This window comes from Neophocaena asiaeorientalis, unplaced genomic scaffold, assembly GCF_003031525.2.
Source record: "Neophocaena asiaeorientalis asiaeorientalis breed wild unplaced genomic scaffold, Neophocaena_asiaeorientalis_V1.1 scaffold78, whole genome shotgun sequence".
Lineage (NCBI taxonomy): Eukaryota > Metazoa > Chordata > Mammalia > Artiodactyla > Phocoenidae > Neophocaena > Neophocaena asiaeorientalis.
The window spans coordinates 15,166,235-15,193,127 of NW_020175018.1; the positions used below are offsets into that span (position 1 = coordinate 15,166,235).

The window sequence follows — 26,893 nt, forward strand, 5'->3', positions numbered from 1 at the left end:
AAGGCCACCTGGGCCCACAGAACAGCGAGATGAGTACTGACCTGCACGGGGTCAGCTACTAGCATGTAAGTGATCACGAAAAACAATACTGATAAAATGGTGTCCTCGAGTCCCTCCAAGTGCCAGGCACCTTTTTATATGCTATGTCATTGAATCCTGCAAAAACCCCTGGCAGTGCCGGGGCCATTCCTGTCCCATCTTACAGATGAAGGACCTAAGGTGCAGGGAGGCTGCACGGCCAATAGGTGGCAGAGCTACTCCTCCCACAAGTTCAGTACCAGCTATTCATCCCCACTTGTAGCAGAGGAAACCTGGGGAAAGACCTCGCCCACAGTCACTGGGCAGGAGATGCCCGACAGGGGCTGGACGCTGGTCCCTCACACAGGAGGTGGGAGGGTCAGCACCCTGCTGCCCTCCTGGAGCTGCTGGGGTCTCTGAAAAGGGAATGCCTTTTCTCAGCTGGCAAAGCACAGTAACCTGGGAATGAACCGGCCAGCCAAGATGGGCATGCACCGGCAACATGAGGGGCCTCCCCGCTTCTTGTGCCCGTGGCAGGCATCACTAATCGAGCCAGATGAGACCTCATAGTCCTTCTATGCAGCGCTCCAGGAGAGTTGTCTCTTGAGACGGGACTAGCTTGTCATCCCTCAGAGCCCCTCGCCTTGGCATGACTTCCACCTCCATGTGGGCGAGTCCTCATCTGTAAAATGGGCACACCAGCCACTGCTGTCCACCCTGGATGGGAGGAGGAGTAGTGAGCATGTGGGTGCTGGGCCAAGAAAGCAGGGCAGGTGTGACAGCTCCCCCTGGATGCCACCCCTGCTCCGCTTGTCCGCCCTGCGTCCCCTCTCCTCCTGTTCACCTCAGTCCCTGCTGGGTGCTGCTGGGGGCCTCTGGGAAGTGCTGGTCTCGCTTATCCCCTTCTCGGCCAGGCTCCTCCCTTAGTCCCTGGCAGTGGCTCTGAGAAGACTCCAGATGCTGTGGGGCTGGAGAAGGGGGTTTGCAGAATCCCCTTCATTAGAAACCAGTGGGCAGAGACGGGGGTTCTGTTCTGTGAGACCAGGAAGCCTCTGGAAACCCATAGACCCCCTAAACGGGAGCCTCATGTCAAGGCCAGAATCCTGGATCTGTGTCACTGTCCCTGAAGTTAAGAGGACACGGAGGCTTCAATTAAAAAGATAAAGAGGACACAGAGGAAAAGGAAAACTGTGACAGCAAATGCTAGCTGTATCGTCAGCTGGTTCGGTTACGGGTTTGGGAATACAAAATAACAATGATGACAGCAATAATGATTGTGTGCAGGGCACTTTGACTGCGTGGCCTCATTGAATCCTGATGAAAACCTTTTGAGGTCAGAGCCATTTATGCCCATTTTGCAGGTGAGGACGTTGAGGCACAGGGGTGCCCAGGTTCACACGATCAGTCAGTGGTGGATGTGAACCTGGGGTGGACACTTCATCCCTGGGCTATGCTGCCTCCACCTTGGAAGTGTTGCCACCCCTTTTCTGCCTGGGACGCGCTCCGTGACCCCCACGGCCAGAAGCCTGCCTGCTGTCTCTGGAGCGTCTGGGCTCAGGCAGTGGTGACCAGGTGCTCGTCTTGCCCCTCAGGGATCTGCCTATGCGACCACCACACCGAGGGCCCGTCCTGTGAGCGCTGCTTGCCAGGTTTCTACGGCAACCCCTTCACAGGCCAAGCCGATGACTGCCAGCCCTGTCCGTGCCCTGCACAGTCGGCCTGCATGACCATCCCAGAGAGCAGAGAGGTGGTGTGTACCCACTGCCCCCCGGGCCAGAGAGGTGAGTGGCTCATGCCCTGGGGCCCTGCCTCTGCCCCGCCTCCAGGAGTGAGTCCTGGGTCTGGAGTGTGACAGATGACGGAGGGCCCAGCTTAGGGGTGACAGGCCTGACCTCTGGGGACACTGAGTCTCGTAGCCCCATAGCCAGGAGCCCGGGCTGAATGGGTTCCCGTCAGAACTTGAGCCACTGAACATACCACGTGGGATTTTGGAAATCCTTATGTCCGGTCCTGGCCCCGCAGAGCCTGGTTTAGTAGCTTAAGACAAAGCTCAGGAATCCGTATTCCTATCAATTTTCCCCCATAGTTAAGGTGGAAAACCTCTGATTGAACTTTCAGCTTTAAAAAAATGTCGTCGTGGGAATTCCCTGACAATCCAGTGGTTAGGACGCGGCGCTTTCACTGCCGTGGGCCTGGGTTCAATCCCTGGTCGGGGACCTAAGATCCCGCAAGCCACGTGGTGCATCAAATAAATAAATAAAATTGTAAACTGTCACCAGATAATGCGTGAAGCAGAAGTGTCGCCATCCCCAGCTCTCTCCCTGTTCCTCATTCCCGCTCCAGGACTCGGAGTCATCCTAGGCATCTGATTTTTCTAAAAAAAAGAAGCGGCTTTATTGAGATATTATTCACATACGCTATGATTCACCCATTTAAAGTGTACAGTTCAATGGTTTTTCAGTATATGCCATCATTGACTTTTTTTAAATTTTGGCAAATATGCATAACATAAAATTTGCCGTTTTAACCATTTTTAAGTTCAGTTCACTGGCCTTAAGTACATTTACACATTGCACAGCCATCACCACCTTCCATCCACGGGATTTTTCTTCATCATCCTGAATAGAAACGTCACACCCATTAAATCATTGTTGAACAGTTCTCCCTCCTCACAGCCCCTGCCATCCACCATTCTAGTTTCTGTCTCTGAATTTGACCATTCCGGGTGCCTCATGTAAGTGGACTCAGACAGCATTTGTCCTTTTATGTCTAGCTTCTTTGTTTCTTCTTCCTTCCTTCCTTGCTGCGTTGGGTCTTTGTTGCCGCGCGCGGGCTTTCTCTAGTTGCGGCGAGCGGGGGCTACTCTTCGTTGCGGTGCGCGGGCTTCTCATTGCCGTGGCTTCTCTTGTTGCAGAGCACGGGGCTCTAGGTGCGCGGACCTCAGTAGTTGTGGCGCACGGGCTTAGTTGCTCCGCGGCATGTGGGATCTTCCCAGACTAGGGCTCGAACCCGTGTCCCCTGCATTGGCAGGCGATTCTTAACCACTGCGCCACCAGGGAAGTCCTGTGTCTGGCTTGTTTCACTTGGCATAATGTCTCAAGGTTCCCAGACATCTGGTTCTACATCTAGTACCTGTGGCTGCATCAGGACAGCCCATTATCTTGGTCCTGTCAGATGCCTGCTCTGTTGGGACCACTCTGAAAGCAGCTCCCTGATGGCTAGCAGGACTGGGGAGATGCCCCAGAGCAGGGGTCCCAAGAACGGAGGGAGTGAGGTCCCACCACAGGACCCTGCCCCCTGCCATCATGTTACCCCTTCGTTTCCATAAACTTCCCCACATTTTCTGGCTCCCTACCTGTGGCTTCCTCTGGTCTGCAACATGAGGGGATCCCACTCAGTGAGAGGGTGGACACTTAGAGAAGTTACCCAAGGGAGGATTTTGGGGGAAGCAAGCCACTGCTGTCCACAGAGGGAACCCTGGGAAGGCTCCCTGGGGTCGACGTTAGGCCCTGGGGCTTTGTACCAGTTCCTGTCTTTATCACACCAGCATCCTTCAGGTCCCGCCAAAGCCCTCACCCAGACAGTCTGAGCCGGGACTGACCAGGGTCAAGCCCTGATCCCTGCCTGCCTCACTTGTCTACCATCCTGAACCCTTGCAGCTTGCCTCCTACCTGGGAGCTGTCCTCACTTGGTCCCAAGTGGATGGCAGGTTAACTATGGGGACCACATTCTTCATCACCAGCTTCAATCTCCCCCTTGCCCGTCTTACTTTTTTTTTTTGGCCGCGCTGCACAGCTTGTGGGATCTTAGTTCCCTGCCCAGGGATTGAACCCAGGCCCTCTGCAGTGAAAGCACGGAGTCCTAATCATTGAATTCCCCCCTCTTACTTCATTTCTATTTCAGAGTCTCAAAGCCAGACACTAGCCTCTACCTTGGACTCCATTCAGATTTTTCTTTTCCTTCCTTTTCTCTCTTTTTTTTTTTCACCTCTTCCTTAGTATTCCTCCTCTCCATGTTCAAGGTTGCCTGCCTTTAGTCGCATTAACTTGATTTCAACTGGACCAATGAACTTTGAGGATGCAGGGAGCCCACAACTATCTTTCACCACGACAGTAGCTATTTACCAAGAATGAACTGACACTGCATGAAGCACATAGTCCAAGTGTGTCCTTTTATGCCCCATCTGTGTTCAGAGTGAATCTCCCAGGCCATGACCCTCCAGAAGCCTCCTCACACACCTTCTTTTCTGAGACTCACAGTAACCCTGGGGCTGAGAGATGAAGCAGCAGCCCCGGATCAAACCCAGGAAGCAAGGTGGGAGTATGAAATAAACGGTCCAGATGGAGTTCAGAAACCATGAGAAGCAGATAAAGGCAAAGGGGTCAGAAACCGCAAACGAAAAAGCCACCATAGCTGAGGGAGGGAGATGGGGGAGAGGATGAGGTACAGAAGGGTGAAGAGGAGGGTGACAGTGATGTTGAGATGGAGACAAGGAAGATGATGACGAAGGTGATGAATGATGAAGATGACGTCGACAAAGACGATGACGGCGATAATGATGAAGGTGATGGTCAAGGCGCTGATGAAGAGAATGGTGGTGATGATGGAAATGTGGGTGTTGACGTGATGACAAGGAGGGTGATGATGGTGAATGGGTGATAACAGCCACTACTGTGGAGCACCAGCCATGTGCCAGGATCTGTGCTAAGTGCTTTGCACAAGTGATCTCACCAAACCTTCTCAACAGTCCTTTGAGGTAGCTGCCATTATTGTCCCCGCTCTGCAGGCAAGGATCCCAAGTTCAGAGAGGCACGGTGACTTGCTTAAGACCACACTGGCCCAGCTGGGCCCTGGCCCCAGGTCAGACTGACCCCAGAGCCCCTGCTCTGCTCCACAAGGAGACTTGAGGGAGCTCACTTTGGTTCATGCCCGGCCTCACCCTTCATGGACCCAGCGGGCTGGGTTCCTCAATCACACAAGGTTTCTCCTTTCCCAGGGTGGCGCTGTGAGATCTGTGATGATGGCTTTTTTGGGGACCCGCTGGGGCTCTCTGGGGCCCCCCAGCCTTGCCAGCTGTGTCAGTGCAGTGGGAACGTGGACCCCAACGCAGTGGGCAACTGTGACCCCCTGTCTGGCCGCTGCCTGCGATGCCTACACAACACGACAGGTGCCCACTGTGAGAGCTGTGAGGAAGGCTTCTATGGGAGCGCCCTGTCCCCTCTGCCCGCAGACAAATGCGTGCGTGAGTACCCCCCTCCCAGACCCACAGGGTGGGACGTGGTGGGCCCCTTCTCCACCAGATCCAGCTGGCTGCTCTGCAAGGCTGTGCGACCTTAGGCAGGTTACTCACCTTCCCTGTTGCCTTGTCAAGAAAGTGTATGGGTTTGCTCTTCTCCGAGGTCTCTCAGCCTTGGGATCTGATCAACTCTGACTCTGTGATTTTTTTTTTTTTTTCCTGTCCGGATAATTCAGCACTTACCTCACGCTCCACAGTTGGCATGCAAGACTGTCCCAGATGGCCTGCGGCACTCATCATGTTTGTCCTGCCCCTGGGCTTCCTGTCAGGCCGTGCCTCCCCACCGAGATGCTCAACCCTCTATGCCCTCTCAGAGGGCCACAGCGTGCGTGAGCTCGTGGGAGGCTTCCAGAAGTGCTGCAGGGAGAAGCTCAGTATTTGCCCCAGACTCACTTGCTCCTGAGCCCTTGCTGTATATGGAGCACCCGTCGCCTCTTGTTTTATGGGGCCCAGGAGAGCAGAGACAAGTGGCCCAAAACAGTGGGAACAGAGGTCTGCCCCTAACCCCCAACCAAGTTTCTGGCCTTCTCTCCAGCCTGTGGGGATTCAGGGCAGGCTCAGAAGGGCCATCTGCCACCACGACTATTCTGGGCTGTCTCTCCAAGGACGTAGAAAATGGGCTGAGACTTGAGCCCAGCCCTAGAACCTTTTTTCAGAGACTGCTTAGGAGTCTGAGCTAAATGGGAGTCATCTCTGTGGGCTCCCCATCTTCTCTGCCTCTCCTGGGTCCCCAGAGGTTGAACGGATGATCGGCATTGTTCCCCACCACCCTTTCCTGCTCCCACCCCCAGCCTGCAGCTGCGACCAGGCGGGCTCAGTCGGCGAGCAGAGACCCTGTGACCCAGTGACCGGCCAGTGCACCTGCCTGCCTCATGTGACCGGACGGGACTGTGGCCACTGCAGCCCTGGCTTCTACGACCTCCAGCCTGGCAGGGGCTGCCGGAGGTGGGTGGGGTGAGGCTGTGGGTGCCCTTCCCCTGGGTGTTTCTCCAGGATGGACGAAGTCGCCAGGGAGCCTCCAGAGAGGGGCCTGGCTTGGCATGTGTCGTCCCAGGTCCACTGCCAGGTACACTGTGCCCTGCACTGAAGGGGGACAAAGGGACGGTCCCTTGGGGGTCAGATTCATGGCCCTGCCAACCCAGGCTGCAGGCCAAGAGCAGCCCTAAGGGATGCCCAGGTGGGCAGGGGCTGGTTGGGTCTCTGATTCCCTTCTCGGTAACTCTGTCGCTCTGTGACCTTTTGGGCCACAGCAGCAGCTTAGATACCATCTTTAGGGAGCAGTGGAGAACTCCAGGGAAATGCCCAGTGAAGCAAACAGGTTTCTTCCTGACCAGACTTCTCAGGCCTTTAATATGCTAATTGCATTGTGACTTTCCAACTGAAGGGTATAGTCCAAATGTATATACGTCCCCATACCTTTTTTTAGGGGGCGGGGGGAGCATTTTATGAGACTGTGCTTTCCAGGGCACAGCTTGAGGGAAGCTGTTTGACATGTGCAGACACAGAGATGGGGCCTTGTCAACAGAGGCGTGATCACCAGCCCTAGCCGGCAGAGGTGGGACTGGGGATGGCCCAGAGCTGGACTCAGACCTGGGCCCCTTCCCTTATCGTAGCTGCAAGTGCCACCCGCTGGGCTCCCAGGAGGACCAGTGCCACCCCAAGACCGGGCAGTGCCCCTGCCGTCCAGGCGTCGAGGGCCAGGCCTGCGACAGATGCCAGCTGGGTTTCTTCGGCTTCTCCATCGAGGGCTGCCGGGGTAAGGAAGCCGGGTCCTTCCCAGGCTGCCTAGAGAGTGAGGCTTCTAGGAAAGAGGACCAACGGGGCAGACGGCCACGCAGCAGGAGAGAGATCAGAAACGGGGCAGGTTTTCTTAGAGCAGCCGTCGGAACATGGAGTGAGTGAACAGTGCAGAGGACAGCATGGGAGGCCAAGAATCTAGTCCTAGACTCCACTGCTGAATCCCTGTGTGCCTGGGGCCATCAGGTCACCTCTCTGGGCCTCATTTGTTTGGTTAGACTGTGTGGCAGTCCTAAACCTGACTGGTCCTCAGATCCCAGGGGCACTGAAATAACTCAGGCTCTCAGCCGTCACCTCCAGCCTTCTGAATCAGTCTCCCAGGAAGGACCCAGGAATGTACTTGAGCTGCCCACGGGGTCTGAAGCAGCCAGGCGCAAGGGTGCGGGGGACCTGGGGGTTCCAGTGTGGGGTGGCCATCAGGGCACCCAGCGCCGTCTGCCCCGCCCCCCAGCCTGCAGGTGCTCCCCGCTGGGCGCCGCCTCAGCCCAGTGTCACGAGAACAGCACGTGTGTGTGCAGGCCCGGCTTCGTGGGCTACAAGTGTGACCTCTGCCAGGACAACTTCTTCCTCACGGCCGGCGGCACACACTGCCAGGAGTGCCCGTCCTGCTACGCCCTGGTGAAGAAGGAGGTGAGCCCTCCCATCCAGGCCCTGCCCAGGGCCGCCCCACCTTCTGTTCATTTCACACCCCCAATGAGCACCAGCTCTGTGCTGGGCACCGGGAAATGCCCACTTACCCACAGCTCTCAGGCCTTCTAGGACCACTGGCCACCTCCTTCTTGTGCCCACCCAGCCATCTGGCCCAGCCCCACCTCTGCCCTTCCCTGGCTCCTGAGCGGACAGGAGAAAGGTGGCTTCTGTTGCATGTCCTTCCCCACCACCCAGGCCAAGGTCTCACACTTTCTCAAGTTCAATGGGAACGAGACCACAGAAGGCCCTTTGGGGGAGGGTCAGGAGGAAGGCAATGCCCATTATGGGACACAAGTAGTATCTCAGGCAGGGAGGTGGTGTCGTGCAGGGGTCAGGAGCATGACCTCTGGGGTTCCCCTACCCCCCCCAACCCTTTTAGTTGTCACATGCCCAGGCAGGTGACAGCCTTGGTAAGTTTCAGTGTGTGTCTCCTTCTCCAAAATGAAAACCTGCAGCCCCTTAACCTGAATCCAGTGATGGTTCTGTAGAAAGATAGGATGGTGTGTGCTGAATATTAGGTACCACTCCCAGCGGTGCCTGGGCCAGCCCCCTAACCAAACCCAGTGATACATCTGCAGGAGAACAGGCGAATAGTCACACCAAGGGGGTAAATAAAGGTCATAAGTAGCCTTGTTCAGAGCAGTTGTGTTTCTAATTGAGTGCAGGGTTTTTTCAACCTGATTTTGCCACCCAGTAAGGAATGGAAAGCTTTGCAGGTTTTCAGAGCGTTTTGGACTTTGGAATCGAGGACTGGGCTCGGGACCTGTATCCCCTGCCCCTTAGGGTGGTTACAAGGTGAATGTGAGCTGGTGTGTGGCCAGCGGTCGCTCATACCTGGCTCCTAGCAAGTGCCCCGTAAATGCGTGTATCGTTCATATGATTGAAAGAATGGGGCTAGGAGACGTGCAAAGCACACTCACTCAGCCTGCAAGGATCCTTGCAGGCAAAGCACACTCACTCATCCTGCAAGGATCCTTGCAGGCAAAGCACACTCACTCAGCCTGCAAGGATCCTTGCAGGCAAAGCACACTCACTCATCCTGCAAGGATCCTTGCAGGCAAAGCACACTCACTCAGCCTGCAAGGATCACATGCCTGCTCTGTGCCAAGTCCTGGGAACATAGCAAAACAGACAGAAATCCTCCTGGGGCTTCCCTTCCCATCCCTCCCTCAGTAGGGCAGAGGTGTGGTCGGCTGAATGCCAGCAGGTGCTGTGGGTATGAGAAGGGAAGGGACAGCTCCGAGGACAGGGTGGGCACAGTTGGTTCTCAGAGGTCCGGTGTGTGCTTAGCTTTGAGGCCCAGGGTGGGATTGGAGAAGGCAATGCTCGGGGGGGGCAGGCCAGGCTGAGGTTTCCAAGCAGGACTTCAGGCCACCAGCCTCACACACCGTTCCTTCCCTGACCCCTCCAGGCTGCCAAGCTAAAGGCCAGACTGACCCTGATGGAAGGGTGGCTGCAGGGGTCAAACTGTGGCAGGCCCTGGGGACCACTGGACATTCTACAGGGAGAGGCCCCACGGGGGGACGTCTACCAGGGCCACCCCCTGCTGCAAGGTACAGTGGGAGAGCAGAGAGGGAGACTGGGAGTCAATGGGAGGGGGCTGGCTGGTCAGATGCCCCCTTTGGAGCCCTTCAGTGGGATCTCAGTTGGGTTCATCCCTAGGAGAACTCACTTGCTGGGAGAGCCTGTCAGACCTCCCCAACTAAGTGAGTTCCTCCTGCTATGCAGTCCTGTCATCCCACGGACCTCTCTTTCAACATCCCTCACCCAGTTGTATTTTGTAGCTTTATTAATATCAACCTCTGACTACAGCCTCGGTCCCCATGCCCCCTGCGCCACCTAGACTGCACCCATAAGCTCAGTGAGGACAGGGGGTGGGTTTATTCGTTGAGTCCGTCACTCAACAAATAATTGTTGGGGCGCTGTCCCAGGTGCTGAACAGGTAAAGTTCCTGCCGTCTTTGACTGTTGGCCGTTTTGCTCACTGCTGTATCCCCAGCATAGAAAATAAATGGGTAAATAAGAAAAAAGATTGTCATTAAGTCCACGTGGAATTTGTCCCTGGAACACTGAAATTTAGGAGCATCAAACGTGAATTGCTTATTTTGTTAAATTTCGCCTTCACAAGCACCTGTACTCCTGTAGCAGCCGTAGGTGAGCTGAGCACCTGTTTGCAAGACTAACAAAATAGGGAGCTGTCAGATGCTGTGCATTGAAACTCCCACCCTGAGCCACGCTGCGAATTACAGAGCTGACTCAAGGCGGGTTTTACTGCTGTCTCAGGTTCAGGAATTGTTTGCTGTGGATCTAGAAGGCCTGGATTCCTTCCAGTCCTTCCTGTGTGGCTGACTTTCTGTGTGGGGGACCTTGGGTCATGATTTGCCATCTCTGGGCCTCAGCCTTCGCATCTGTAAAATGGGGAGGCCTTTCCTTTGGAACCAGTGCTCAGGCCTGGTGATGGAGTCAAGCTGTGCCCAGGAGGAGTAGAGGACACAGATGGGGCCCCTTGAAGTTGCAGGCTTTATTGTGAAATCTCGACTGCTCTGTGACTCCTGGACTCTGGGCTTTCTGCAGGGGCCCAGGAAGACTTCCTGGAGCAGGTGACAGGCCTTGAGGGTGCTGTGAAGGCTGCCCAGGAGCAGCTGCAGGCACTGAGCAGGAAAGCCCACTGTGCCCAGGCCAGAGCTGAGAAGACCTGCATCCAGCTGGCAGACCTAGAGGCGGTGCTGGAGTCCTCAGAAGAGGAGATTCTGCATGCAGCCACCATCCTTGCATCTCTGGTACCCCAGGGGACCCCTCCCCAACTCCTCCCCTCTACTGAGCCTGGGGCATGCCCCCCTGCTTTGGGAGGCTCAGTTTTCTCATCTGCAAAATAGCGGTCACACAGTGCCTCCTCTGCCGATTCAGTGCGATAATATTTGCAAAGAACGAGCCGTATTCCAAGTAGACAGTGAATGCCCAGCAAGTGGTAGGCGTCGTTATTGTTATTTCCAAGCTCTAGGGCTCTGCCCACTGGATGCTGACTTTGTAGCTGGCTCTGAGCGTTTATGAAATAAGTGGCATGGCCCAGGTCTGCCCAACAAGTTAGCCAGATGTGGGCCCTGCCCTTCAGGGATGGACCATCAGTTTCCTCCTATTTCTCTCTCTTCTCTAAAGGCGATGCCTCAGGAAGGGCTCGGCCAGCCCACCAACTGGAGCCATCTGGCCATAGAGGCCCGTGCCCTCGCCAGGAGGTGAGCCCCCATGCCCTCGCCAGGAGGTGAGCCCCCATGCCCTGGGAGCATGGTGAGGTCCTGGCCACACAACCATGAAGGGAGCCCAGCCCTTCTGCTGGGGGCTTCCAGGGTCAGGGCCAGCCCCATAGGTATCCCCACCCCGGGAGTTGGAATCACTTGAGTACAGAGCTGAAGTGACATCGCCATGGGAAGGAGAGGTGTGCAAGGATGGCATGAGATGCAGGGGTCGGGGTGGGGGTCTGCCGACATTGGTCGCCTGAAGGCATCTGAGAGCCTTCACTGGCTTTTTTTTTATAACAGCTTTACTGAGATAATAATTCACATGCCCTGCAAGTCAACCAGTTCAAGTACAGTTCAGTGGTTTTCAGTGTATTCACAGAATCGTGCAACCATCTCCGCAGTCAGTTTTAGAACAGTTTCCGTACCCCAGAAACAGGTACCCATTAGGCGTCGCTCCCCATTCCTCTTCACCCTCCTCAGCCCCTGGTAACCACCAATCTACTTTCCGTCTCTATAGATTTGCCAATCTGGACGTTTCATATAAATGGAATCATACACATGGTCTTTTGTATCTGGCTTCTTTCATACAGCAAAATATTTTCAAGGTTCATGGCTATTGTACCATATATCAGTACTTCATTCTTTTTTACAACTCAATAATGTTCCATTGTACCAATATGCCACATTTTGTTTATCCAGTCATCCGTCGATGGACATTTGGGTTGTTTCATCCACTGCTTTTAAGAAGCAGCTTAAGATTCTAAAGACACAAGCTCTGAAGCAATTTGTCCCTTTAGCTGTACTTTAGGGACTGTAGACCCATTTTATAGATGAGAAAAGAGACTCAGAGAAGTAAAGTAACTTGCTTAAGGACACGGGGTTAGAAGTGATAGAGCCAGACTCAAACCCAGGCTGTCTTTTCTGTGCTCTCTTTATTAGGGTAACCATATAATTTATTGTCCAAGCTGAGATTTTATGTGTGATCAAAGGCCCTATTATTTATTATGCCAGGACAACAGGCATAAACCCTATATAACAGGAGCAGGGGCACGGGTCCCCTTCCCATCAGTCTTCACTGTGCGTCAGGCAGAGGGAGGACAGGAGCCTGGTACCCGTGGCTGTACTCCCTTTGGGACGGCAAGAGGCCCATGCGGTGGGGGGGGGTGGGGGGTGGGCCCGGGCCCGCTCTGTGTCAGCCCCTGGTGATGGTCGGACGGGTATTGTCATACAGTCACAGGGACACCACCACCAGGATTGAGGCCACTGCTCGGAGGGCCCTGCTCACCTCCAACAGCAGTTATGCGCTTCTCTGGAGTCTGGTGGAGGGGAGAACAGCCCTGGAGGCCCAGCAGGAGCTAGAGGACAGGTGAGGAGACCTCCCAGGTGTGGGTAGGAACTTGGGTTGGCTTCCTGAAGCCGGCAGGGCCTGGTCAGAGGCCGCTGGTTCCAGAACCGGCTTCCTTCCCTGAGTCCCGATGTTCTTTAGGGTGGGGTGTGATGCCTAGGGTCTTAGGCCTGCTTGGGGGTGCGTTAGAGGAACCCACTCACGCCGGGGTGCAGCTTAGCCTCTGGAGAGAAGGAATGAGAACCTAAACAAGGAGGCCCCAGATCTGCTCCTCCTCGGCCCCCTGAAGCTCCCCTGCCCCTCCCCAGACCCCTGGGGAGCTCCTGTCAGGCACCAGCTTTCTTCTTGGCCTCTGCTTCTCTGCTGTGGGTGGCCCTCTTGTATCCAGCTCATTCAGAGGGTCAACGGAGACCCACAAACGTCTCACTGAGCCCAAGTGGATTTCCTAGATGAGAGAATCTGATTGGCCCAGCTTGGGTCAGGTGGCCAGTCCTGAGCCAATCGGTATGTCTGGGTGGATCACATGACCCACTCCCAGGGGTGGGGGGGCTGGCTTTCTGTAGAGGGATGAGGGATGGGAGGCACCCTGGGGATGGGGGGGTGGTCCAGCAGTACCCATGGTAGGGGGAGCTGGGTGGGGCAGGGTGTGGACAGCTGGACAGGAAAGCTGTCCTGGTTGACTGATTACAGCATTTCAGGGAGAAAGGGCCCCAGAACAGTCGTACAGCCCAGAGGTCTCCATTTACCTGGAGAGCAACATGCCCAAGGTCCCTCAGGGGCATCAGGGCCTGGGCCGCTATCCCTCCAACAACACCGGGCATTTTCCTCTTCCTCATTCATCCAGAGGAGCCAAACATTTGCAAAACGTGTGATTCTCAAGTGGAAACCAAGCGGGAGCTCCTTCAGAAAAGCGTGATTGAATTCAGTGAATGAGGAAACAAGAATGCAGTCCCTCGGCTGCCTTCCCCATTCATTAGACAGCTGCCGAGCAGCCAGTTTCCGAGGCCAGCTGCTGGGTACCGACTCCGCAGACGGCAGTTCTGCCCGGGATGTTGCCAGAGCCCCTTCGACCGGGAGCTCCACTGGGGGGGCCGGGACAGCAATGGGGAGGGATGGCCTGCGTCCTGCTCCTGGGCCATCCTGCCTCTGTCTCCTCCCAGGTACCAGGAGGTACACGCGGCCCAGAGGGCGCTGGGCACGGCTGTGGCAGAGGTGCTGCCCGAAGCTGAGAGGGTGCTGGCCGCCGTGCAGCAAGTCGGCGCGGATGCAGCCCAGCGCCTGGCCTCACCGGCTGCCCCTGCAGCACCGGTCAGCTCAGCTGTCCTTGACGCTCTGCATACGGCGGTTGTGAGGGAGAACGTGGCAGCTGGGAAACCAGGGAGGCCCAGGCAGAGGCAGAGGGCGTGGCTTATTTCTAACTCCCTAGCAGTTGATTTAAAGATCTCAGCCAATCTTTGTTGTTGATTATAATGATAATATCAAGGCCGAGGCCTCTCCTTCATCACAGTGGCATTGGCAATGACACCAGACGGACGTGGGGCCAAATCCCAGCTCCGCCACTCTAGCTCTGTGACCTTGGCAAAGGACTTCCCATCCCTATGCCTCAGTTACTTTGTCTGTCTGTCGGCTAGAGCTCACCCATTTGGTTATTTCAGGCCTGCATCCATGAGGGGCTGGAGGGGATTCGTGAGCAATGCCCTTATCCTCTGTGTGCCTGTCACCCTATGCTGTTTACCTCTGGATAAATCAGCTCATCAGGCCTTCTCAGTAATCCTGAAATTCCAAAACTTGGGAGCCAAACTTTAAAAAAAAAGACTAAACTTATAGAAATGCATCTGGGGCCCAGCCTGCCCAGGACTGACGGCTCCCAGGCTGTTTGATCCTCCCACTGTTTGTGAAGAAGGAAAATGTAGGTGGTGACATGTTTGGCCCTGAGCACTGCCCCAGATACTGCTGAGGGCGTTAGGTAATAAGAAGTCCCCGCAGGAAATTCTGAATTCAGAAGTACGTCCGGCCCCAAGGTTTCAGCTAAGGGATTGTGAGCCTGGGGAAAGAAACACAGGTCCGGGAGGTTAGCCGAGTCTGCGCTTCTAGAAATTGCTGGTGCTAGAATCAGACCTCAAGTGAAGCTTCCCCAGTCTGGCTTCTCTCGCCCTGGCCCCTCTGCTTCTTAGGGTCCACGTGCAGCCCTGCCCCCCCACGGTCCCTGCCCCTGGGCTTCTCCCACCCAGTAGAGGACCTGCCCCTCGGACCTTCCCATCAGGCCTTGTCTGAGCCCTCCATCTCCCGGCAGCCTCAGAAGTCCCAGGCCAGGACCCTGGGCCTGAAGGTGCAGGCCCTGGAGAAGACGGTCACATCGAGAGAGCGCGTGGTCACCGAGGCTGCCCGGGCCCTCCAGGCCACCGCCCAGGCCGTGCTGTACAAGACAGAACCCCTTACGCAGGTGGGCTCTTGTCCTTTGAGGCAGCACCTGGAGAAAGTTGGGGCTGCCCCAGGCATGATCTGGGCTCAGGGGTTGCAGGGGGAGGGAAGGGCAAAGACCAGAAGTAGTTCTTTCCACCCCTCCAGTGCCTTCCCCCAAATTCCAGAGAACCTCAGTTAGCTCGTGCCAAGGCAGGAGGTCCTGATTTCCCGAGAAGGAGTAAAGGTGTGAGAGGAGGCAGGATGGACAGACAGACAGAGCCACGCCCACCACCCTTACTCAGTGTTAATTACAGCTGGGATGGGTCTCATTCACTTATTCTTGCATTCATTAGTTCACTTGCCAGATATTTCAGCGAGCACATACGTTGCTGTAGTGCGAAACCCCACTGTTTGGCATTTACAACCCAGGAGGGGAGGCAAGCCTAAATAGTCAGGGAATTCAAGAATCATGGAGTGAACTGAGCCCCAACCAGTGGTTTCCAACCTATTAAAGTATAAGCACCCCTTCAAGTGTGTTTTTTTTTTTAACTTTCCATCTTTCATCTAGACTTAGAAAAAGGTTGTGAAGAAAGCACAAAGAAGTCCCATATACCCTTCACGCAGATTCTCCTTCTGTTAATGTTTTACCCAGCCACCTTACAAGGATCAAAATAAGGAAATCAACATGATATATATAATACAATGAGCTAATATACAGACCTTTTTCAAATCCCAGCAGTGGCTTATCCCGTAGCCATCTTTTTTTTGCGGGGGCGGGCACAGAAGATCTTAGTTCCCTGACCAAGGATCGAACCCGTGCCCCGTACAGTGGAAGAGCAGGGTCTTAACCGCTCGACTGCCAGGGAAGTCCCCTGTATCCATCTTTATTTTCCTTTTAAAGACAAGAAACAAGGCAGAAAGCTGTTGCCTGCATCCGAACAGCTGGGCCTGGTGCCTGTCACATACTGGGAGACCTGTGCTGTGTCAGGGCCCCCTGGGGTGGTACCCATTGATTTAGTCCATCACCCTGGTCTGGGGCACAGATGAGGCCACAGCAGAGTCAGGACCAGCCCCTAGTGCGCAGTGCTCCAACACAGGGCCTCCCACCTTCCTCTCCCATCCTGCTAGGCATTTGGAGTAAGACTTAAGACACAAGGGGTCCCAGGGCAGCATCTCGTGGCTCTTCGAACCCACACGATTGCGACCTCCCTGGCGGTCCAGTAGTCAAGACTCCTCCTTCCAATGCAGGGCATGCAGGTTCCATCCCTGATCGAGGAGGTAAGATCCCACATGCCTCACAGCCAAAAAACCCGAAGTATAAAACAGAAGGAGTATTGTAACAAATTCAACAAAGACTTTACCAAAAGAATTTTTTTAGACCCCGCATGACTGATGATGGATTGAAATTCACATCACATAAAATTACCCGTTTGAAAGTGTACAACACAGTGGCACTTAGCACATTCCCAGTGTTGTGCAATCACCACCTCTGTCTGGTTCCAAAACATTCATCACCCCAAAGGGCGACTGCTTACACCCATTAAGCTCTTCATTCCTCCCCCCTGCCCCAGCCCCTGGCGACTGCCCATCTGCTTTCTGTCTCTATGGATTTTCCTATTTCAGACATTTCATATAAATGGAATCGTGCCATATGTGACCTTTTGTGTCTGGCTGCTTTCACTTACCGTAATATTTTCTAGGTTCATCCACATCGTAGTATATATCAGCACTTCGTTCCCTTTCGTGGCTGAATAATATTCCTTTCTGTGGATACACCACATTTTGTGTATCTCTTCATCCATCAAACCCGTATTCTTTAAGTATCCAGCCTTTTTTTAGTGGCAACGGGGAAGAAACTAATTTTCTATGAGTAAAAGTTGTCTAATAAACAGATTCTCGACTTCACGTCCTCTGGCTGAGACGCAGCAGCATTCTGACAAGAAATTTTCAGTTGTCCATCTTTCTTTTAGTTCTTAGGTTCCAGTTTTCCTCGGAGCTTTGGTGAGACAGGTAACTTCTTGGGAGAGATATTCAAGGTTTAATATTGGTATAATAAAACCGATCAGATGTTCCTGGTAAACAGCATAATTCAGTGTCAGAGTTTTGGTGATGTTTTGGGACCTTGTACATGTGGGTTTGGTGCCCACCTGACCCCTCTCTGCCCAGCACACCTCCAGCATCACCTAACCAGACTCTCTCTTCTCTCTCCAGCTGCACCGGGAAGCCAGAGCTGCTCTGACCCGGGCTTCCTCATCTGTCCGGGCTGCCATGGTGACTGTCACAGGAGCCAGGACTCTGCTGGCTGACCTAGAAGGTATGTGTGCCCTGCTTAGCCCCAGGCTCATGGATGCACAGATGCCCATGACAGACACCAGGGCAGGCTTGGCTGCAGAGGACAGAAGTCCAGTCATGTGGGCATAAGCCAAGGAGACCATTCCCTCTGCCTCTAAGGACCTCCCTCTCCTGTGGCTGCTTTGTCCCTCCCCATCTCACATGCCACTCACCAGGTTCTTGCCTACGTGGCCGTCCATCATCAGACCACACACGCAGAGCCCCTCAGGACCAGATGGGAAGAGAATCTGATGCCATCAGCTGTCCATCCCTGATCTAGGCCACTCTGGCTGGGAGTCTGGTTACCTGGTACAAATATGGCTGCCCTGGTCCAATGTCCAGTGGGGCTATGGGCAGGGATGCAGCGTTTCTCTTTAGAACGTGGGTTGATGGGTTGATGCCAGTACAGGTCTCTTTTGAGCTGTAGGAAAATGAGGCCAAGTGCCCCCATTTTACAGTCGGGTAGACCAAGAAAGGAGATTTTACTGAATGAAATGTGGAACAGCCCCTAACCTGCAGCTGCTCTGCCAAGAGAGGATCTGTGTTCAAATAAGTTTAGGAAATGTCACGTGCTATAGATCCCCCTGAGGCCTTGCAGTGCACACCAGAGAATATTAAAGGCTCTGAGAAGTCCTTCAATAAGGAAACCGGGTTCATTTTATGTAAACTTAATTTCCCCTAGCATTTATCAACACCCTGTAGAATTAGGGCTCCCCAGTGTGCACTTTTTTTCTTTTTTTGGCTGTGTTGGGTCTTCGTTGCTGCGCACGGGCTTTCTCTAGTCGTGGCGAGTGGGGGCTGCTCTTCGTTGCGGTGCGCGGCTTCTCACTGCAGTGGCTTCTCTTGTTTCAGAGCACGGGCTCTAGGCGCGAGGGCTTCAGTAGTTGTGGCATGAGGGCTCAGTAGTTCTGGCTCGCGGGCTCTAGAGCGCAGGCTCAGTAGTTGTGGCGCACGGGCTTAGTTGCTCTGCGGCATGTGGGATCTTCCTGGACCAGGGCTCGAACCTGTGTCCCCTGCACTGGCAGGCGGATTCTTAACCACTGTGCCACCAGGGAAGTCCCCCCAGAGTGCACTTTAAGAAATGCCAATTTTGTGTACAGGAAGCAAAGTAGATCTAACTTTTGGATTATCTTCATAGAATGATTATGTAGTATTATGTCCCTGGATATTAGAAGGCTTGATTCTTTTTTTTAAAAAATATTTATTTATTTATTTATTGGCTGCATCGGGTCTTGGTTGCAGCCCACGGGATCTTTCGTTGCGATGCGTGGGCTTAGTTGCCCCACGGCATGTGGGATCTTAGTTCCCTGCCCAGGGATCGAACCCACGTCCCCTACACTGGAAGGTGGATTCTTAACCACTGGATCACCAGGGAAGTCCCCTTGATTCTTTTTAAATTTTGACTTTGTCTACTATAATCAGTACTCCTTAGGATAAATTTCCCTTAGAATTTTATCTGAAAGGAAATGAAAAAGTCTCTCTTTCTATACAGAAGAAAACTACTTCTTATTAGATAATAAAAACCTATGTGAATTGTAGAATTTCTCTTTTTGTCTTGGCTGCTAGGGGCTAAAAGGTAAATAGTGCATTTGGTACCTGCACCGTCATTACCCTAGTTTTCTGGCACTTCTCACCTTTCATCATCCCTCTAGTTACATATGGCCTTTGGTTTATCATTTTAATGGTCCAGTTTTTGGTCTGTTCATCACGATAAGCTGCCTCAAAGCCTATTTAGAAATGCGTGGTATGTAAAAAACAAAGAACTTAATGGATCTTGCTGTGTACTGTGCTATAGCTCCCATCTCTACCACTGGCCCAGGCATTGACCACCATGCAATTCTGTGACTTTAGTAAGTATCATAATATAACAGGAATCTTTACACTCACAGGGCAGTATGTCTCACTCATTTGTTTTCCCTGGGTGAGCCTGAGAAGTTTACACACAGATCTCGTGCATCTCATACCTCTGCTCACGTTGTCCAAGGGTCTGGGGTTGGTCAGACATCTGGCAGTGACCACCCAATGGGCTCTCCAGGCATGAGCCCAGCCCTCCTGACACAGCCTCGGTTGGCTTTACAGGAATGAAGCCAAGGTTTCCTCGGCCCAAGGACCAGGCCGCACTGAGGAGGCAGGCAGCCATCGTCCAGGACAGGCTCCTTGCAGAGTCCAAAAAGAAGACCAGGCAGGTGGAGAGGATGCTGGGAAATGCGGCATCTATCTCCTCCAGTGCCAAGAAGAAGGGCAGGGAAGCCGAGCTGTTGGCCAAGGACAGTGCCAAGGTCAGGGCCACGGATGTGACTCCAGGGGCATCCCTGCCTTCTGGGCGTGTGGGAGGCCTGTCATAGAAGAGGTGCCCTTCTGTAGGGTAAACGCCCCTTCTGTAGGGTATGCAATGCTGAATACTCCGCACTTACTAAGGGGTCCCAGGCTCTGAGCTCTGGAGCTTCACGCGGGCGACCCTGTTGATTCCGCATGAAATAGATGTCACTGCTGTCCCCATGGGACAGGTGAGGACCCTGACGCCCAGCCCAGTTCAGTAACTTAACATAACCAGGACTCACACCTCGGTCTGTTTGGCTCTACTCCCTAAACTTCTAGACTTTTCTTGTTTAATTCGGGCCAAATTTGAATCCATAGGCGTCTTCCCAGCACCGTCGCTCAGGGCCCAAGTGAACTGCCTCTACAGCTCCCTAGAGACAGTGCTGGATTGAAGGAGTCCCCAGGCTTGGTTTCTGGTCCCGCCATTTTGATTTTGGCCAGCTCCTCCTCTCTGCACCTCTGTTTCCCCATCTGTAAATTATTGGAATTGCTCCTCTCGGGGGAGATGGGTAGTGTCCAGCAATCTGCACTTTGCCGGCATCTGGTACACAGCTGTTGAATGAATGAATGAATGATCTGGTGCATGATCTATGACCGCTGGGCAGGGCGGTCACCCTTTACCTCTAAAAGGAACTTCTCCACTCACACTCCCCTCCCTGCTGCTGCCGCCCACCCCGTACGTAGCTCGCCAAGGCCTTGCTGAGGGAGGGGAAGCAAGAGCGCCGCCGGGCTGGCCGGCTCTCCAGCCAGACGCAGTCGATGCTCCAACAGGCCTCCCAGCAGGTGCTGGCCTCAGAAGCACGCAGACAGCAGCTAGAAGCAGCTGATCAGGTACGTGTGCTGAGACCCCAGCACTCCTTCTCCTGTGGTCCCGGGAGCCAGCCAGGAGCCGCTCAAGCTTTTCTTCCCCTCCCCCCCCAAAAGGTGGGTGCCGGGCTGAGCGAGATGGAGAAGCAGATCCGGGAATCACGCACCTCTCTGGAGAAGGACATCAAAGCCTTGTCGGAGCTGCTTGCCAGGCTGGGTAAGGAGACCCCAAGACCGGGCCCTGGCCCCCTGGGTCCACGGTGCATCTCCAGGATCTTCCTGGGAGGCCCCGTCCTGGGGAAGCTTGCCTCCTAGCCCTCCTGTCCGTGGCTCCCCCTATCCCGAGCCTTGTGCTCAATGACAAGCATTTGTAACCGCTCCAGGCCCCCCGGGGCGAGGCAGGGATGGTGTCCAGAAGCATGCTCACTTCGTCCTCCAGGGGCTGCTAGTCAGGAGGAGAGGAGAGACACAGAACACTCACCACCCACAGAACACCTGTAGGTACCAGGTGACTAGGTCCTCCCTCAGTGGTGGAGGGTTTCAGAGAAGGAGAGAGAATGTCACAGAAGCAAGTCTGGCATCGAGGATCAGGTGCTGGTTTGGAATCAGAGAGACTGGCATTCAAGTCTGGCATTTTCCCTTCCTTGGCTGTGAGACCTTGGGAAAATCACTCCACCTCTCTGAGCCTCAGTTCCCCCACCCGGGAAATGGGAGTAACAGTGGGGTAGTTTCGAGAGTGCTTTCCACACTGTGCGTGATGAGACAGTAAATCGTGAAAGGGACAGCCCCCAAGACGTGGAGCCCTCAGAGCAGGGGCGAAGGGACAGTGTCAGAGCAGTTAGGCTGAAATGAGCAAGCAGTTTTAAAAGTTGGGGTAGAATACACAAAACATAAAATTTGCCATTTTAGCCACCTTTCAGCGCACAGTTCAATGGCATCAGGCACAACCTCCACCTTATCGTACAGCCGTCGCCACCATCCATCTCCAGAACTTTCTCATCAGCCCAACATGAAACCCGCCCCCATTATACACAGACTCCCCATTCCGCCCTCCCCCAGCCCCTGGCAAGCCCTGTTCTACTTTCTGTCTCTGTGAATTTGGTACTGTAGGCACCTCACCTAAGTGGAACCATATAGTGTGTATACTTTTGTTACCGGCTTGTTTCGCTTAGTGTAACGTCCTCAAGGTCCATCCATGTAACAGCGTGCATTTCGGTTACCATGATCGATAAGACAAGGAAGAATCACCAGATTCTGCATTTTGGCTGGATGCCAGGCTCCACTAAGCTCTTCACACACATGATCGTATCTCATTTGAACTTTCGAGGCAAGGATCCCTGGGCTCTCGCTATTTTGCAGATGAGGAGACTAAGGCACAGAGAATTTAAATGATGTGCCCAGGGTCCCCCAGCCAGTCAGTGGGGAGGCTGCGGATCACGCTCAGGTCTGACCGATTCAGAGCGCCCGCTCGTAGCCACAGGTCTATACCCGCAAGAACTCAGCTCACTGGACACGATGCCCAGCATGAAACAAACGCTCTGTGTGGGTAAACCACTCTGGCCGTTGTCGTTGTCATTTATTCTTTCACGTCGGCACTATGCCTGACTCGGGGGTGCGGGAGTGACCACGCACACCTAGACCCTGTCCCCGTCCCAGGAGACCCAGCTGGGCAGTTAGAGTGGAGGCTGTAACCTCCTCAAAGGCCAGGCTGTTTGGACTTTCCCGTGGATGGTGGGACCTCTCCGAGTCTTGGCTGGGAGCAGGGCCTGCCCGGCAGCAGGGCTCAGCTTCTCTCTGCTTCTTCCTGCCCCGGGTCTCAGCTCTTGGCAGTCGCCTGTCCTCCAAACCAGCCTTCATTGCCCAGGAAACTCAGGGCCATGGGGAGCCCTGGGGCCCAGGGGCGTCCTGTGGGATTCGAAGGCATTGAGGATTTGTTTCTGTGACTCCAGCACTCTCCCACCTGGCTCAGCTGTCTTTCCATTGAATGCCACCTTAGTGACAAGGTGACAAAGGCCAGGTGGGGGAGACAGCCCGTGGACTCCGTGCCACCATCGCCAAGTTCATACATGAGCACCCGGCCCCACCCCCTCGTTTTACACTTGGAGAGGCTCCTCCAGGAAGTCCTAATGTGTGCTGGGCCAGGACTGGACCCCTGCTGCCTGCTGCCCAGGCCTGCAGCCCCTCCCGCCCCGTCTGCCTCACCCACCCTCATTCTGATGCCAGAAACCTTTCTTTTCACCCTGATGTCCCCGCATCCTGGCCCACAAGTGCCATCTGTTAAGTGTGGGCTCTCAGTGAATTGAAACAGTGTGTGGGAGCAGCAGGCATTATGGGGCCTCTCCCACTCACACTGCTTTACGGATGAGGAAACTGGGTCTCAGGACTCACCCAAGGCCTTCATTTTTCAACGGTAATAGTAATACCAACAACAAAAATTAACAGTTGCCCAGTGCCACCCGGGGGGAAAGTTCCGGGGTCTGCACATAAGCCCGGTGGGGTGCCCAGGCCAGGCCCTTACCTGCCTCACCACGCCGCCCTCTCGGTCCCTTGCCTCCTGGTAGATCGTGGGCACTCGGAAACCTGGAGGGTTTGGGCTGGGGAGGGCTTCTGGGGATGGGGCCTGCAGGGGAGCCAGCCCACCCTGAGGCTGTCCGTGCCCCTCCACAGGGTCACTGGACACCCTCGGAGCCCCCGCCCGGGCCCTGAATGAGACCCAGCGGGCGCTGGAGCGCCTGAGGCTGCAACTGGGCCCACCAGGGGTGCTGCAAGGGAAACTGAGGCTCTTGGAGCAGGAGTCTGAACAGCAGCAGCTGCAGATCCAGAGCTTCGAGAGCAACCTTGCTGAGATCCGTGCTGACAAGCAGAATCTGGAGGCCATTTTGCATAGCCTGCCCGAGAGCTGTGCCAGCTGGCAGTGAGGGCTGCCCGGACCCATGGTGCCCCCGGCCCAGGGCATGCACGCCCGCCACAGGTGCGCCATGCAGGCACACTGCCCAGATCCTGCTGCCGCGTACCCTCCCGAGTCTGTGCCTACACCCCCTCCACACCGGCAGGAGTGAGTGTGCATTCAGAGCTCACCCAGGCGGCTATGGTGTGCACACACCCATCGGTGTGCTCTCCCACCCCATACACACACACACATGCATAGGTACGTGTGGACACGTGCCCGCGTGTGCAAGTCCATCCATGTGTGGTGCCCCCCTCTGGATGCTGGGGGTGTTTTATGTTATGTTATGTTATGTTATGTTATGTTATGTTAAATGCCCTGTGACACTGACATACTCAGGCAGCGTTGGTACCTGGGAGGCTGGGACCGGGCAGGATCGGGGGGCCATCCGCAGAGATCCAGGGCAGGTTCAGCAAGAGCCAGAGCCCCCAGTCCCAGCCCTGCCCTCTGTCCTGCAGCCCCCTGACCAGTGTGTCGCCTGCCACGAACACCCAGCAGCTCTGCGTAGCTGAGGGAGCAGGCAGGTCAAAAGACACAGGATTCTGGGGGGTTCTCAGCAGAGGAACCTGAGGCCCAGGGCTCCTGGGGCCGTGGTGCAGCCTGCTAGGCCAGCCGGGCCGTGGCCCACCCATGCAGGGGTATCTTTGGCTTTGTGGAATACTTCCTTCTCAAGATCCTGGGACTGGGTCAGACTCACTGAAGGAATCACCTGCCCCAGGCCCGGTGCCCCTTTTGGGCCATGGCCTCGTGACCTGAGGGGGCCTGGGTCAGGGGGCTCAGACAGGTCACTTGGATCTTCCCTTTGTGACCCTGCCAACCCTGGCTGGCCTTTGACCGATCGACACTTCCCAAACTGGCCCTGCAGCCCTGGGGCCCCATCTGCCACATGGGAGGCCCTGCTGGGCGTGGAGGCCTGGCTGCCTTTCTAACCTGTCAGGCTAGGGTCTCCCCCTGTGGCTAGGCCCTGCCCAGGGTTCCCGGCGTCTCCTCCTGGCACTCCTCCCCTTTCCCTGGCCCTCTTCCAGCAGACTGCGGGGCCTTGGCACTGGGAGGATGGGTGCCTCGGGGGGCCCAGCCCCTTCCCAGCGTTCTTCCTGTCCCCCAGCAGGGGTGACAGGCAGCACAGACCATTTCTGTTTAACCAGCTCTGTTTAACGTGGCAATAAAGGACCCCTTTACTAGCTGGTGGTGTGCCTTTGGTCCTCCGGTGCCGGTCGGCAGCAGGATCCCCAGTGTGGGTGCGGACTCACCGCCTGGCTGTGGGTGCACATCCCTCCCCCAACCAGTGAGTCAGTGGCAGAGGGTTCAGTGATTCTTCTTGGCCCACATGAGGTAGAAGGAAGGTGACAAAGCTGAGCCCATCGGCTTTGCCAGTGTCTTCCCACTGGGGGGACTCTGCTGGGGTCCTGCAACCCCAAGCGTCTGCCCTGTCCTCTCTGCTCCAGGGGGCTTATTAGGCAAAGTCTAGGGCCCGGGGGAGTTTGAGGGGTGGGGTACGGAGAGGTCCTCAGGTGACCTCTGGCTCAAGCTGGAGACACCGAGGCAGGAAAGGAACTCCAAACCAGTGTCCAGCAGCGCAGAAAGGCTCAGGGAGGGACACCAGTGAGGAGAGGAGGAGGGCTTAGGGCCAGGCCTCAAAGGGTGGGGAGACAGCGGGGAACATTCCAGGCAAGAGGGCGGGCAACAGCGCAGCATTTGCAGGGTAGGGGCCTGGCCCGCACGGGTCACTCCAGGAACTCGGGTCGCGGGCGGGATTACGGCATATGCTCAGTCAGGGCTCTTGACCACGAGGCCTGCCCCCCTCCCGGGTTGGTTTAAGCAGAAAAGGGGAGTTCGTTGGGAGGACTAGGGAGAGTCTCCTGGAATCCTGGGGTAGGAAGGGCTGCCAAGGCTCCGAGATGGTCAGGGGCCGGGGGCTTGCCTCTCCCTTCCCTCCCGCCCCTCCCCTTGGTCTGTGCCTCTGCTCTCTCTGCGTTTACTTTGTTTCCTTCTCTCTGCAGAGCAGCTTTCTTTGCTTTTCTTGTGCTGATGGAAGAGAATGTCCCCACTGCCCCCACCTGGACCCACCATGGCCCCCATGTTTACTTGTCATCAGGTCAAAAGCTTGGCAGAGACAAGCTGGAAAACTGACCTGATTCCAGCTTCCCAGGAGGGACCAACCCAGCTTAGGCCGGGTCCCCCCCCTACTCCTGTTCAGAAAATCAAGGGTCTCTGGGTCCAAGGCCATATAATGAGAGCTGGGCTGTGCCTTCCCCACCCCCGCAAACTCACTGGGGGAGAGCATTCAAAGAAGAGGTGCGCTCCTCCACGGAGAAACTGAAAACCGAGGCCAGGGGTGGGGGGGTGACGTGATGCACGTCAATGACCCAGGGAGTAAGCTGGAAGGTTTGGGAGGGAGGACGGGGGTGGGGAGGCCAAAACGGGAGGTTGCTGCTCTATTGTGAGTTCGATGATTGATGTCTGGTGTAAGTGGTGTCAAGGAGATGGGGGTGCTTTGCAGACCTCTGGGGCGGGGTCTGATGCCCCCAAACCCTCTTCCCTGTTACCCAGCTTCTCTGCTGACAGAGGCACACAGCTGTCCTGATGCCTGCTCTTGGCCTTAAACCTTTCTCTGCTCAAGCCGTGGGGGGCTGAGCAAGGCCCAGTCTCAGCATCCCCAATGGGTGGAGAACAGGCTTCCTCTCTGTTCCGCGGTGACATACCTCAGACCTGACATCTCGTGACTCATGCAGTCCAGTCACGCTTCGGGTGTAGAGAGCCACTCTCTGGCCCCAGAGGTGGGGCTGTGGCTGGGTGGAATGTGGCAGCTGCTGAACATCTGGCTAGCAATGCAGCCCAGCAGCTGAGCAGTTGAAGATGGGGTGGCCTCTGCCCTGCAGAACCGGTGACTGGGGCCAGCCAGCCCAGGGCAACAGGCTCTCTGAGCCTGAACCAGGCTCAGAAGTGCATTATGAGGGTCCCATTCTATGTCAGCTGTCTTCTCTGACCTCCAGACGGGACATGTCCCAGCAACCAAGGGTTATAACTCCTATCTGCTTAAACCACCCTGATGGTAATAAAATTTATAACAGCCCCTGCTGGGTGAAAAGCATTGTTTCCTCCATTCCATTCTGCAGAACAGAACTGCCGAGTCCTGTTTCACAGAGGTTTGAGAATTAAATGATGTAACACATATATCCTGGGTTGATCTGGCAAAGTGCCTGGTGCCCAGTGAGGGCTCAAGAAAAAAGGTTTTATTAACAGAACACTAATTCGTTCTCATTGATTTCAAGTGTCACTGATACCCTAGAGGCACTTTGTCATTATGCATTTTCTCAAGAAACTAAAAGTTTGTTCATCTTTCAAGAGTTCAGAGTAAAGTTTGGGAACCTAGGCCTCCCTTCCAAAAGTGCGTGCTGCGCAAAAGGCGAAAGGCACGTTACAGCTCCCGGCAGCTGGGACCCGCATTTGATCTTTATAGCCATCCCACGAAGTGCGTACTAAGGTCGTGCACGGTCTGTTTGAGGGGAAACCGCGGCCCGGAGCGGGAAGGGACTGGTCGAGGTTCCTGCAGGAGCGGAGAGGGAGGTGCTCACAGGCGGCCCCCGCGCCGTGCATTTTCCGCGTCCTCCAGCAGAGGGGCCGGCGGCGGGCTCGGCGTCCAGCATAATAGCCGCTTTGATGCCGGGCGGCGGGGAGGGGAGGAGAGGGGAGGCGGGCCGGGAG

At 55.2% G+C, this 26,893-nt stretch overlaps 1 protein-coding gene across 1 annotated transcript in view; it reads left to right on the plus strand.

Moving 5' to 3' along the window:
* LAMC3 (laminin subunit gamma 3) overlaps positions 1–24,369 on the plus strand; it is a 60,757-nt gene extending 36,388 nt beyond the window's left edge. The window contains exons 13-28 of the mRNA XM_024762757.1: positions 1,611–1,799; positions 5,015–5,260; positions 6,106–6,259; positions 6,928–7,070; positions 7,563–7,741; positions 9,213–9,354; positions 10,375–10,580; positions 10,957–11,033; positions 12,268–12,402; positions 13,542–13,689; positions 14,675–14,824; positions 16,996–17,098; positions 19,195–19,394; positions 20,119–20,265; positions 20,359–20,458; positions 22,909–24,369. Of these exons, the coding sequence (XP_024618525.1) occupies positions 1,611–1,799; positions 5,015–5,260; positions 6,106–6,259; positions 6,928–7,070; positions 7,563–7,741; positions 9,213–9,354; positions 10,375–10,580; positions 10,957–11,033; positions 12,268–12,402; positions 13,542–13,689; positions 14,675–14,824; positions 16,996–17,098; positions 19,195–19,394; positions 20,119–20,265; positions 20,359–20,458; positions 22,909–23,159 (2,570 nt within the window). The 3' untranslated portion in view covers positions 23,160–24,369. The remainder of the gene's footprint in view (positions 1–1,610; positions 1,800–5,014; positions 5,261–6,105; positions 6,260–6,927; positions 7,071–7,562; positions 7,742–9,212; positions 9,355–10,374; positions 10,581–10,956; positions 11,034–12,267; positions 12,403–13,541; positions 13,690–14,674; positions 14,825–16,995; positions 17,099–19,194; positions 19,395–20,118; positions 20,266–20,358; positions 20,459–22,908) is intronic.
* The last annotated feature ends 2,524 nt before the right edge of the window (positions 24,370–26,893 follow it).